This window comes from Monodon monoceros, unplaced genomic scaffold (genome assembly GCF_005190385.1).
Source record: "Monodon monoceros isolate NGI ecotype Baffin Bay Population unplaced genomic scaffold, NGI_Narwhal_1 Super_Scaffold_5, whole genome shotgun sequence".
Lineage (NCBI taxonomy): Eukaryota > Metazoa > Chordata > Mammalia > Artiodactyla > Monodontidae > Monodon > Monodon monoceros.
In genome coordinates this window covers 106,361,281-106,373,715 of record NW_021703782.1, presented here as the reverse complement: position 1 = coordinate 106,373,715, position 12,435 = coordinate 106,361,281, and the positions used below count along the sequence as shown (strand labels likewise).

General features: G+C 54.7%; 1 protein-coding gene across 4 annotated transcripts in view; it reads right to left on the bottom strand.

Annotated features, from left to right (window-relative positions):
* Positions 1 to 892: 892 nt before the first annotated feature.
* The window catches only part of NUP188 (nucleoporin 188), a 44,886-nt gene continuing 33,343 nt past the window's right edge, over positions 893 to 12,435 (bottom strand). Inside the window, exons 26-44 of one of the 4 annotated variants that reach the window (XM_029202851.1) lie at positions 11,674 to 11,880; positions 11,385 to 11,554; positions 10,804 to 10,873; positions 10,329 to 10,396; positions 9,703 to 9,898; positions 7,392 to 7,469; positions 6,990 to 7,075; positions 6,602 to 6,747; positions 6,203 to 6,429; positions 4,718 to 4,918; positions 4,476 to 4,568; positions 3,955 to 4,113; positions 3,469 to 3,606; positions 2,753 to 2,827; positions 2,441 to 2,665; positions 2,182 to 2,313; positions 1,890 to 1,963; positions 1,627 to 1,756; positions 893 to 1,501 (exon numbers count right to left, since the gene is read on the bottom strand). In XM_029202851.1, coding sequence (XP_029058684.1) covers positions 1,325 to 1,501; positions 1,627 to 1,756; positions 1,890 to 1,963; positions 2,182 to 2,313; positions 2,441 to 2,665; positions 2,753 to 2,827; positions 3,469 to 3,606; positions 3,955 to 4,113; positions 4,476 to 4,568; positions 4,718 to 4,918; positions 6,203 to 6,429; positions 6,602 to 6,747; positions 6,990 to 7,075; positions 7,392 to 7,469; positions 9,703 to 9,898; positions 10,329 to 10,396; positions 10,804 to 10,873; positions 11,385 to 11,554; positions 11,674 to 11,880 — 2,652 coding nt within the window. In that variant the 3' untranslated portion in view covers positions 893 to 1,324. The remainder of the gene's footprint in view (positions 1,502 to 1,626; positions 1,757 to 1,889; positions 1,964 to 2,181; positions 2,314 to 2,440; positions 2,666 to 2,752; positions 2,828 to 3,468; positions 3,607 to 3,954; positions 4,114 to 4,475; positions 4,569 to 4,717; positions 4,919 to 6,202; positions 6,430 to 6,601; positions 6,748 to 6,989; positions 7,076 to 7,391; positions 7,470 to 9,702; positions 9,899 to 10,328; positions 10,397 to 10,803; positions 10,874 to 11,384; positions 11,555 to 11,673; positions 11,881 to 12,435) is intronic. The other 3 variants (XM_029202853.1, XM_029202854.1, XM_029202852.1) reach the window with 3 other exon arrangements.

Sequence of the window (12,435 nt, the reverse complement as noted above, 5' to 3'; positions counted from 1 at the left end):
CTGTGCTGCTCAGGAGGGAGTGCTGTTCTCCTACTGCAGCTGTGTAATTACGTTTTTTTGGGGGGGGGCGGGGGGGTTTGTTTGGGCCACGCCGTGCAGCTTGCAGGATCTTAGTTCCCCAGCCAGGGGTTGAACCCAGGCCCCCTGCAGTGGAAGCGCAGGGTCTTAACCACTGGACCACCAGGGAAGTCCATGAAGCTGCATAATAGATGTTTTATTCCTAAGAAAGACTTGCCTAAAATCGGGTAGAGTGGACTGTAAAATTTGCACGATAGTTTAAGCTCGAGTAATTGCCGGCTGACAGTGCTTCCCAGGGGCCCGGCACTGAGCCAAGCACGTTCACGTGTATTCTCGTGTCGTCCTCGCAGATGAGGGAAGAAGAGATCAGAAAGTCACCTCCGCAACGTTCCATAACTGGCAAGTGGCCACGCAGGGACTCTAGCCCAGGTCAGTCTGGTTCCAGAAACTTCAAGTGGTAGCTCTGGGCTACAAGCCAGTTTTAGATTAAGGCCTGTAGCCGGGCCCAGAACTCTGTGATTAGGTCCCAAGGAGGCTAGAGGCTAGAGGCTGGTGGGCCCCACTGGCGGGCCTTCTGAAGGGAGGGGGAGGCACAGAGCTATAAACAGGAGCAGAGCTTCAAGGAAGGCTCTAGCCGGTGGTGAGCTCAGCCAGCTGTAAGTGGAGGTGCGTGGTAGGGGTCAGGGGGCGGAATCTGAGCGCCCACCCAGCACCCCCAACACCAAGACGTGAACGGAGGAATGTTCGTTAGGTCAGTGGTGGCTATCTCGCCTTCCCCAAACCTCCACTCCACTCTGGGCCCTCGGCCGAGGGAGGCGGTTCGATGCTCTGAGAGCTGGCTAGTCCTTGGGCTTTGAAGGTACACCCCACACGGTTGTGTATAAACAGTATTTTAATATTTGTATAAATAGACCACAATATTACCCAAAACTGCAAGAACAGAGCGTGGAAAACAGATTCTCAAACCCGTGCGTACAGCCTCTCCTGGTTGCACGTGACACTGGCTCCCCCATCTCTCCCCGGGGCCAGGGTCAAGTGCTGTGGGGAATGCTTGAAGGAAACGAATACACCTCTTGGGGGCATTCTGAACATGAGACTGTGAGCGCAGCAGACTCGTGGCTCCCCACTGTTGACTTCTTGATCTATTACAAAAATAATGCTGGGGGCTGGTGGCTGGAGTCGTGGCTACTCTGGGGAGGGTGACAGGAGCTGCTCTCAGCCCCAGACAGGCCCCTCAGGCCAGCAGCACCCCTGCTGCCCAGGGCTCCCATGCAGGCTGGTGGAGAGTGGCGGCGGGCCCGAGGCCCTATCTTTGCACGTGCCGGACAAAGGCCTGCACTAGCTGGATCAGAGGCTCCTGACTCTCAGGGCTGACCTTGGAGAGAGAGGTGGACTTGCCCTGAGGCGAGGGAAGGATGCCAGCAGCAGGGGAGCTGGGGGCTCCCCGGCGGAAGTAGCGTGAGAGGCTGGAGAGCAGAGTGCTCTGCAAGAGAAAAAGCACGTGATGAGGCCCCGTGTCCCTCACCCTCAGGACTGGCCACGGGAAGGGGGGGACTGGGACCTCCTGGGGCCCCTCCCCCACCAGGCAGGGCCCCCTACCCATCCTACCAACTCTGAGCTGAGCTCCTGCTTCATCCGCTGCTTGTCCCGGGGGTGCACAGCCGGGTCCCTAAGGTAACGCATTGCCTGGGAGATGAGCAGGTAGAAGCAGTTCTCCATGGCAAACATCAGGAGGGACCTGGAGGAGGGCAGGTTGGGCGCTGCTGCAGGGAGGGCCAAGCTGGCAGTGTGCGGTGGGCCACTGCGCCAAGAGAAGAGCCAGCCCAAGACTGCCCCAGCCCCAAGCCAATCCCGGAAGGAGGCTTTCTTACTTCAGTGTTCTGCTCCCTTCCGCTTGTGTGCTAAGCCCCACTGCCTGGGTGAGAGGCTCCTTTTTCTTGTCCAGCTGGAGCAAAAGAAACGGGGTTAAAAAAATAAGGTAACAGTAACAGCTCCAACTCCTTGAGAGCCTCCATTTTGCAGGGCCTACATTAAGCTGTTTTATCAGTTACTCATGTAAGTCTCACGCTAATTCTTACAGGTCAGCTCTATCACACTCCCTTTATGAAGAGAAGGCTAGATAAACGTGCCCACAGGAAGACTTGGGTTGAGGGGCCAACTTACCTCACCAAGCATGTTTAGGGCCACATTCACTGTGGCCAGAAGGGTCCCAAAAGAGGGGGCCACTTCAGAGTCAAAGGTGGGAGTGGTGAAGCTCAGGGCAAAGAGGAAGTTGTATTCAGCAAGGTCCAGGGACTGCAAGGCAAGGCAAGACGAGAGCGATGTAGGGCCCCACAGGGCCCAGGCAGCTCTTGGTGCAGAGCAGGGCACAGCAGAGCCTTCACGGCTCCACTGGAGGCTGGTGGCACAATGTGGCTGGTACCTGATCCAGCAGGATCTGGCACACGTCGGGGGTGAAGTGGCGCAGGGCCGCCAGGGTCCTGCTGAGGATCTTGAGAAGCCCGTACTGGACGGTGTGCAAGGCCCGCTGCTCCGAGGCCTCTGTGTCAGGAGTGGGCTGCTTGGAGGAGGAGCAGGAGGGGGCAGCTGTGGGTGGCCGCTGAGCTCGGGGGGCGACAGCCGAGGGGATGCCCTCCCCGTTTTTGTTCTGGGGGGGAGACAAGAGATGGCTGGAGCCCACGGAAGCCAGGGGCGAGGCGGTCCAGGCAGCAGCAGCGGACAAGGGGTCAGTTACCTGCAGGTAGTGCTGCAGCATCTTGCGGCTGTGCAGGAGGGAGGTACAGGCCTGGCACAGGTAGCCCAGGTTTACCTGCAGCAAACCCAGGGGAGGGGTGAGGGGGAGCCTCGAGGCAGCAGCCCAACCAACTAGACCGACCATGCAGGTCTTTATGGTAACAACGTACTTCTCTGGCCCCCTGAGCCCCTCCCTACATTCTCTAGCTCAAAATCTCACAGCCACCAAGCACGCTTGACTGCAAACTGGGTCAACAGATGCCTGGACGGTTTCCCTGGGACCCAGCTAGATGCCAGGCACAGTATGAGGTCCTAAGTAAATAAGTAAGATGGGGATAATTTTCCCATCTTACAGAAGAAGAAAAAGGCTTAGAGAGAGGTGAAGTAACTTCACCAAGCTCACACAACCAGCAAATGACAGGCCTGTCTGACTCCAGAGCCTGTGTTCTTTCCCTGCCCCCCTCTTCGGCTGGCTCCCAAGTCCTGTTCTAAGGGATGCGAACCAAGGTCGATCCCACAAAGCCCAGCTTCTCAACCTATGAGGCTGCCCTGTCCTGTGGAGGGAAAATTCAGCTCCAGAGGGAGCAGTGTGAAACCAAACCCTGTGATACCTAAAGAAAAATCCCACATTCCAGGAACAGGCCTGCGATTCACTGCCTGCCCCATCCCCTCCGAGCATTTCCCCAGACCCTTCAAGAAGCAGGTCTGAGGCCCCACCTGGACGTCCCGCATAAGCTGAGGCAGGTGGAAGTGCCACTCCTTCCTGAAGCTGGAGAGCTGCAGGAGGAAGCCCACGGTGTGGTCCGCCTCCTCCAGGCACGCCAGACTCTGCACCGTCCTCACCGCATTGAGGCACTGGGAGGGGGGACACGGGGAAGGATGGGGTGACTCAGGGACCTGCCACACCTGCTCCCGCCCTCCCACGGGGAGGAGAGGTCCTGGGTCCACATACGCTGAGATGGCAGCGTTAACAGGGGGCTGGACGAAGCGGTTTCTGACTAAGAGGTTTCTGTCTGAGCGGATCCCAGACCGTTCCCCTCCCTCAGCAGGGCAGCCACACTGCTTGGCCTGTCAGCCAACAGTCCTTACGGCATCTCAGAAGCGGGAGCACTGGCACCGCTCAACTGCCAAGCCTCAGACCCGAACAGTCTAGACGCCCCTGAACCCCAAGCCCCGACCCCAAGGATCCCAGCGGCCCCTCACCTGTAAGGCCCGCTCCTGGTGAACCCCCACGAAGTCCAGGGCCTCGGTCAGGAAGTTGTAGCGCAGGGTTTTGAGGAGCCGCTCCATCAGGGACATGGACAGGCGGTAGACACCCGGCCAAGAGGGGGCGTCCAGCGACTTCCGAGAGGTGCCGGGCGTCTGAGACACAAACAACAGACAGGATCACGACAGCGCCAAGGAACCCAGCTGACAGGTAGAGCGGGGCCTCCTTGCAGCCCAGCAGCTGAGGCAGCCTGGCTGGTCAGAATAGAAAAGCTCCTGGAATGGATGGCAGCAGGGCCAGATGGGGTCCGAAGGCAGCAGTTACAGGAATCTAGGTTCTAGACCCGCGTCCAGCACTAACTAACTGTGTGAGCTACTCTTGCTAGAGGTCAGTCTGGGGGCGGGGAGGATTCTGCACCATCAGTGCATTAACTAGGCCACTAAAGAGAGCAACTTCTGGGGCAAGTGAAAGCACCAAGTGGGGCTGGGGGAGGCAGTGGCAGGCCACTGGCACTCACCTGCACTGTCCCATTGGTGCTGAGCTGGTACACACTCAGGAGGGGCAAACAAATGCTCTGGGTGATGCCGGCTCCAGCCACTGCTGTGGCCCCCTGGGAGGGAAAGATGCAGAATGAGATGGAAGCTGTCACCGCAGCCGCCCCACCCAAGGGCAGGTGGAGGTCTTGGGCTGGGAGACTCACAGGCAGCGTCAGAACCCACCCAGCATAAGCAAAGAGGCTCCCTCGGGCTTGCCTCCTACCTGCTGGGTGCGAGCCAGGGTAAGGAGTAGGTGCAGCGCGGCCTCAGTGAAATGCAGGTTCTGCTTCATGCGAAGGCTCACCTCCAAGGTGGTGAAGAGGGTCGGCAGGAGGGGGAGCCTGCGGGTCACCTGCAGCCACGAGTCGCCATCCTCGTCCACCTCACACAGCTCCTTGGCCAGATGCAGGCCCAGGACACACACCTGCTGGGGCCCAGGGGCAAAGATGGGTGAAAGGGAAGGAGGCAGTGCAGGGGGAGGAGGAGGGGAGGACGAGGACAGACTGCCCCCGGTCACCCCCGCTCCGAGTGAGCCGGCTGAGACAGGACTCCAGCGCCCTCCCCACCACCCCAAACTGCCATCAAGCCGTGTCAGCGCTCCTTCCCGATTCCACCACCCGAGCCCGCTGCTGCGTGGAGTCAAAGTGGCCTCCCCTCTAGCTGCACTATTGCAGTCACCTACTAAATGGGCCTTCACTCTCTCTGGATCCTCTCTACTCCATTCTTCATCCCAGTGGCTTTTCACACTTACTGTTGACCACGAGCCACCCAAAGTAATAATACGTTTTACACTGCGCTCCAGTATAGGCATACTTACATGTTTTCATTAAACCTACCCTTATCTCCTGCAAAGCACTGATATTTTCGTTTATGTTTTATTCTAATTCGTTTAAAAAATGCTGGTTGTGGGGCTTCCCTGGTGGCGCAGTGGTTCAGAGTCCGCCTGCCGATGCAGGGGACACGGGTTCGTGCCCCGGTCCGGCAAGATCCCACATGCCGCAGAGCAGCTGGGCCCGTGAGCCATGGCCGCTGAGACCGCGCGTCTGGAGCCTGTGCTCCGCAACGGGAGAGGGCACAGCAGCGAGAGGCCCGCGTACCGCAAAAAAAAAAAAAATGCTGGTTGTAACCAAATGAGCTCAGGACCCATTTATAGGTACTGACCCACAGTTTGAAAAAGTGTTCCATACTACATCCAGCACGCTTTCTAAAGTACAAATCTCATGTTTCCTCTCCCTTGCTTAAAATCCTTAAATCGTTTCCTATTTCACTTAGGAGCCCAGACCAAAGACCCTGACAAGGCTGCTGGTCATCTAGCCCCCAGCTCTCCAGGCCTCACTTCATCTTGGCTCACACCAGATGACTGTTACCCACAGCTCAGTACACACTGTCCTTGCTGCCCTAAGCTCCCCTGCTCCCGTGGCCTGCACGGCTCTACCAGTTCTTTAAGTCACTGCTGAAAGGGCACTTTCTTTCTGAGTCCCTAGATGATGTGAGAACTCCATGCTGCACATGCTCCCTGTTCCACCCCTGCAGGACTTTCCACAATGGAATTCTGACACACCTCTGCACAGTCTGATTTATTAGCTTTCCCCATCAGGCTGTGACTGTCTTGGTCACTAATCAGCCCCAGGGCCTGGCACAGACGAGGCAGCAGTTCATATCTGTGGATGCGTGTGGGAAGGACAGACAGGGTGCCCCCTCCCCTCACCCCATCCCGCTGGTCCTTGTGCCGGGGCCGGGAGCAGTCGTCAGTTTCCATGCTGTCCTTGTCCTCTGTGGCATTGCCTGATGCCAGACTGTGGCGGGTCTGGTCGAAGAGTGCAATCACCTCTTCTTGGAGGGTCTCACAGACGTTCAGCACCAGCTGGGAGTACTGGGGGATGTCGCTCACTGCAAAGCAGACGGGAGGGGATGCTGTCATGCTCACCAAGGCATCTGTCCCATGGGAGGGGAGGAGAAAAAGAGTTTTCCTGAAGATAAGAGTTCCGAGACCAAAAACTCAAGCCTCACAGGAGAAACATCTGGCTCTGAAGTGGAGGAAGCCCTGTCCAGGCTGGCTGGCACAGGGGCCAGGAGACCGCTCCACCGGCTCCTCTCTGCCCCTCACCTCTCATCTCCTTCATCTGCAGCACCGTGATGAACGCTGAGAACACCTTGGCCTTGGTCTTCTCCATGAGTTGCTGGTCTGCCTGCAGCACTCCCTCCAGGATCTCCGTCAAGGGTCTGAGGATTTCATCCACAGAACCTAACTCACTAGAAGCAACGTGGAGAGGAGAGGGCCGGGAGAACACACCTCAGAGAAAGGCCACACACTGCCCTGCTCCCCCTCAGGATGCCTGTGGAGCAGTGAGCCTCACATCAGGTGTCTGCCTGAGTCCCGTTCCCCACGAGGGGAGCCCAGCCCATTTCACACCCACTTCCTCCCCTTCGGGAAGGGTAAGGCAAGCGTCACTAAAGAGGATGGGACAGGCCGCCCCTCCTGTCACAGGGCTCACCTCTTCCACTGCCGGAGAAGAATAAGCAGCAGAGTGCACATCATGGAGCCCAGGCGGAGACAGTTCACGGAGGCGGGGACTAGGAGCTGAGGGGAGACAGCACACAGTTAACATCAGGCTTCCTGTGAGCTGACGAGGCGGGAAGATGTGAGCTCCGTCCACAGGCACCTTCGGCCTCAGGCCTTTCTTTCCCAGCAGCGAGCTCACAGGGGTGGGTCACGGGGAAGAGGCCAGGGGTTGGCACGGCGGCAGCAGGCCTCTGCCTCCCACTGCAGCCTCGGGCCTCCCAGGCCACTTGAGCCCTTTGACCTGACCACTCTTGCGGCTGCAGGCTACGAGCAGCTATTTGACCTCGGAGACCTTCTCCCTGGGAGGAATGGGAAATCTCCCAGACACACTTACTAACGCCTTGGTCCCATCGAGCACGTCAAGAAAGAGCTGGCGACGCACTGCAGAGTCAGTCAGGTGCATTATCTCCGCCTGCAAAGGAACAGGAAAAAAACGTCTGGAAAATTTCCCAGACTCTAAAAGCCAAGAAAGGTGGGGTCCTCACCGACTGCCTGTTTAAAATGGGGCTTGAGGGCCCTGCTGTTTCTTTGTCCACCTTAGTCATGCTCAGAACCAAGCCCAGGTTCACCTCCTCCCCCGATGACATCCTTCCTCTGCTCAGACCCTTCAAGGCTTCCCAGTGGAACCCATCTAGAAACACAAACTCCTCTACAAGGCCTGGGAGCCCCTTAGGATCTGGTCCACCTGATTTTGGTATCATCCCCGTCGTGCTCACTCGACTCCAGCCCTACAGGCCTCCTTTCTCCTCCGTGAACACACCAAGCTCTTCCCACTTCTGGACCCTTGCATCTGTGACTCTGACTGCCTAGAGCACCCTCTGGAAGGTTCCTCACACACTCAGGCCTCAGTGTGGACAGCACCTCCTCAGAGAGGGCCTCCCGACCACTCCTATCCTCCTTTAGCAGTCGCTACCGTAGCATCTTCTTTTATATATATATAAATATATATTTTAAAATTTATTTATTTATTTATTTATGTCTGTGTTGGGTCTTCGTTGCTGCATACGGGCTTTTTTCTCTAGTTGTGGTGAGCGGGGGCTACTCTTCCTTGCGGTGTGCAGGCTTCTCATTGAGATGGCTTCTCTTTTTTTTTTTTGCGGTATGCGGGCCTCTCACTGCTGTGGCCTCTCCCGCCGCAGAGCACAGGCTCTGGACACGCAGGCCCAGTGGCCATGGCCCACGGGCCCAGCCACTCCGCGGCACGTGGGATCCTCCCGGACCGGGGCACAAACCCGTGTCCCCTGCATCGGCAGGCAGACTCCGAACCACTGCGCCACCAGGGAAGCCCGAGGTGGCTTCTCTTGATGCGGAGCATGGGCTCTAGGTGCACGGGCTTCAGTTGTTGTGGCTCGTGGGCTCTAGAGCGCAGTCTCAGTAGTTGTGGCGCACGGGCTTAGTTGCTCCGCAGCATGTGGGAGCTTCCCAGACTGGGGCTCAAACCTGTGTCCCCTGCATTGGCAGGCGGATTCTTAACCACTGCGTCACCAGGGAAGCCCTACCACAGCGTCTTCCAAGTGAACTACCACAATCCCAAACTATATTTCTTTGTAAATTTGTTCACAATTTGCCTCTCTCATGGGCCACCTTCCATGAGATCAAAGACCGTATTTGCCTTATTCACTGCTGCATCCCACTGCCTGGCACATAGTAAGCATTCCATTACTATCCATTAAATGAATGAATGATCAATATCCTGGACTAAACCAAATAGGTTTCCTAGGGGAAAAGAGGATGGTGAGATTTTCAGAGCTGCAATTCAAGAATTGCTGCCCAGGTAGGACCTAAAAGGCAGGTGACACACAAATTACTGCCTGGGGAATCAATCATTCCCCCAAGATGGTTGAGCCTTTTAGTGTGTCTACAGTCTCAGGGGTCCAAAACCACTCTGCCACAGCCAAGCTCCAAGGCTGTGGGCAGTCTGGCACTAGGGAGCAAGTCATGGAAGATATAAGAGTGTGCCTGGAACAAAGGGCATCTATTAAGCTGAAGTTAGTAATGAAATCAAGATAATAATCTGGATTCCCTAATGCAAAATAGGTCAATATCAAGTCCTTACTCCACAGCATGGCATTGTCAAAGCGCGTGCGCCAAGGAAAAACGTAAATTCTTCCCAAACGTTAACTCTCTCTCTAAAAACCAATGCTCTGTAGACATACGTTGCAGAGACAATGGCCTCTGTTCTTTTTCTAAGAAGCCCAGGAAATGCCGTTTCTAGAACCAAGGAAAACCAACTGTTCCCTAGAGAGGGTGCTGCTGCAGCCGTTGTAGCTACCTGCTGACTAGTCAACAAATATGTACTTAGCGTCCACAGGGCACACAGTGTGAGAAGGCCAACTATCCACGTGCACAAGAGGTGGATGAATGAAGGGAGCCCCTGGACCTATCCAGGGCTGCAAAGGTGGCTATAGGAGGGTTTCATGAATGTCTGAAGGGATTTAAAATGACTTCTCTGCACTTTCTTTAAGGGTCTCTTGTTTGCCCCAAAGCCCTCAAACACCCCATATTTGGCACAGAACCTGTTACATTTTAGCTCTCAGAGAAAAATCCTGATTCATTCTTTATCCCAAGGGGCTGTATCTGCTAGGCATCCCAGCATATCGTTGCTAGGATACCAAAGTGAAAACCGCACCCCAGGAGGTTCTTACGTGACTGGTGGCGATGATGAGAAACATCCTCCAGGCGGAGACCAGCATCTGATACTCTACCAGGGAGGTGCAGCTGCTGCCCTCTGTGTCAGCCGTGTGACCTGCCAAGGACTTGACATACCCTGACCAGTAGGCAAAGCGTTTCTCGCTGGAAAATTTCTCGAGTGTATCTTTTAAAGACTGGTCTAATGAGCCCCTATGGTGCCGAGAAAAACAAAACCTACAGTTAGGTTTTAAAAGCACATGGGAATGTGATGGGCACAGACCATTGCTGAGGCAGAGAAAACCACCTCACATGGGCTTAAAAGCAGACAGCTCCCAATCAGCTCTGATGTGTGGGGCTCACACTTCTTGCTCAGCATAATGGGTTAGGCTGAGGCCTTTTCTAGGATTCCTCCTCCATAAAATCCCAAGCACATGGAGTTTGCTTCACAATAACTCTTTCTGACAATCATAAATGCCATCAATGCACTGGCCAGGGACACAGACCAGTGGCCCTCCATAAATGGCTCCAAACCAGCTCTCTCCTCTGCCTTGGCTCATACAGCCGTGCCCTCAGCCGTAGACTACCATGGTCCCCCAGCCACAAACCTCTAATTAAAATCTCAAAAGGGGAAAGGACTCACTTAACTACATAGTATATCTCCAAGCAAATTATCTTCATGATTAGGGCACAGGTTTCCAGGATGCTGGGCTGTGGAGGGGGAGAGCAGAGAATCATGAGAACCTCTCCCCTGGTGCCCCGCCCTCCCACAAGGAAACAGAGCAGGGACCCGACACTAGAAAACGAGAAAGCACATTCCCTGTCGAATGTGAGTGGGCATCTAACTAGCAAGAGCAGAAGCATCAGGTCCACAGTGCCTCCAAGTGAGCAGAGACCGCAGAGCCAGCAACACAGAGCAGGGCATGCCACTCTCCTTCCCAGAGCAAGACAGCAAAGGAAGAGGAGGCAAGCACTTCTCTGAGAGAGAAGTTTCTAGTGAAGAAAACATTCTGGTTGTTTAAATTAGGGGAGGAGTCACTTTCCACAGCTCAGTCTCACAGCCCAGCCTTGACTCCCAGGGACTTTCAGTCACTGTCCCTCCCTCCACCACTGCTCACCTCGGATGTTTCTGAGGGAGGAGAAAGGGTTCCAAATAGTGGACTGGTTAAATTCTCCCAGAACTTGGGTCTAAAAAGAAAATACGTGTTGGCAATCACATGTTCTCTTACCCGGTCCCTTCTCCTCTCTCCACCTCCCCTTGGTGGTTACTTCCCCACATTTTATCGCTCCCAGAACCCTAACATCTGCTGCGTGGGCCGCTTGCTCCTACATAAACATCAAGGGTTCCATGGAAAAAACAGGCTCCAAGAGAAGAGGTGCTCCATTCAGTCCAATGGCTTGAGTGAGCCACTCTCATCTGAATCTACCGTTTCTCACGAACAATGGTTTTGGGGGGTTGGCAGAAGGCAGAAATGCAAAAGGTGGAAACTCTAAGGTAAACACATCAGAGTAAAGGTTACACCTGCTGGTGGCAGCTTTAAAAAGAGAATAAACTCCCACACACCGACCCAGGCACTAAGCACTCTTATGCACGTGCCCAGGGACCTGTCACAACAAATCTCTCAGAATGACTGTAACCCCATCTTACAGACAAGGACATGAGCTCTGGAGGTTAAGTAACTCCTGGAGACAGACTCACTTGGTTCTGAGGACCAGCATGGCACTGTCCCGACGGTCCTGCCACAGGGCATGCAGAAAGGCAATGGCTGCACGGTGCAGCAGCGGTGGGCACCAGTAGCGATCCTGCTGCTGGGAATCAATCAGCTCCAGCACCACATGGAGACAGCTCCACACCCCAAGGCTGAATTCCTGCAAGAGGGGCAGGTGAGAGTTCAACCCCACAGCTTCTGCCATCAGCTGGACCCGCAGAGTCCAGCACCCACCTCCCAGGGAGCCATCTCCCAGCTTCATCCCAGGTGCAGGCTCACCTTGGAGCCATCACTGCCATCCTTCACCTCCAGATTCAGAAACAGTTCAATGAGGCCTGGCTGCGTCTCTACGGCAACTGTGAGGAATTCCAGAATCATGACTTTGATGCGCATGTCCTCAATCTTGCTCTGCAGTCGGGTCAGGAAGGCATCGCGGATGGCAGCCGCATCATTGCCCAGGCAGGCATATACTGACATTGGGGCCACCTGGTGGAGACCGGGACACACAGGCTTAGAGCTCTACCTCCAGAGAAACCTCAACAGACTCCTGAAGAAAGGTGCCGAACAACTCTCGGAAAATGCCAGAAAGGGAAACATTCAGATGGATAGCTCTGGGTCAGAAGAGACATCATTCCAAACTACAGCAAAAGATGCCCAACGACTCCCAGAAGAAATAGTAATCAACATAAAAGGATGCATAACCTCTCTCATGGTTAAATAAATGCAAAGTTTAAAAAAAGGTATTGATTTGTCTATTAGATTAGCAAAGATTAAAAAACTGATGGAGCCACTGTGGCAAGGATACAAGACTTGGGTTTTAGGAGCATAAACTGTTACAATCCTTTTTGGAGGGTAATTTCAAAATTTCTAATAAAAATTAAAATGCCCATTGATATCTATCTAATTTTTAGGAACTGTAAACAAAAGTTTACAGAGTTCTATGGATAAGAATGTTCACTACAGCACTGTTTAACACTAAGACAGAAAATAGTCCAAATAAATTAGGAGGCATCCATTCTATGGCATGCCGTGCAAGCATTA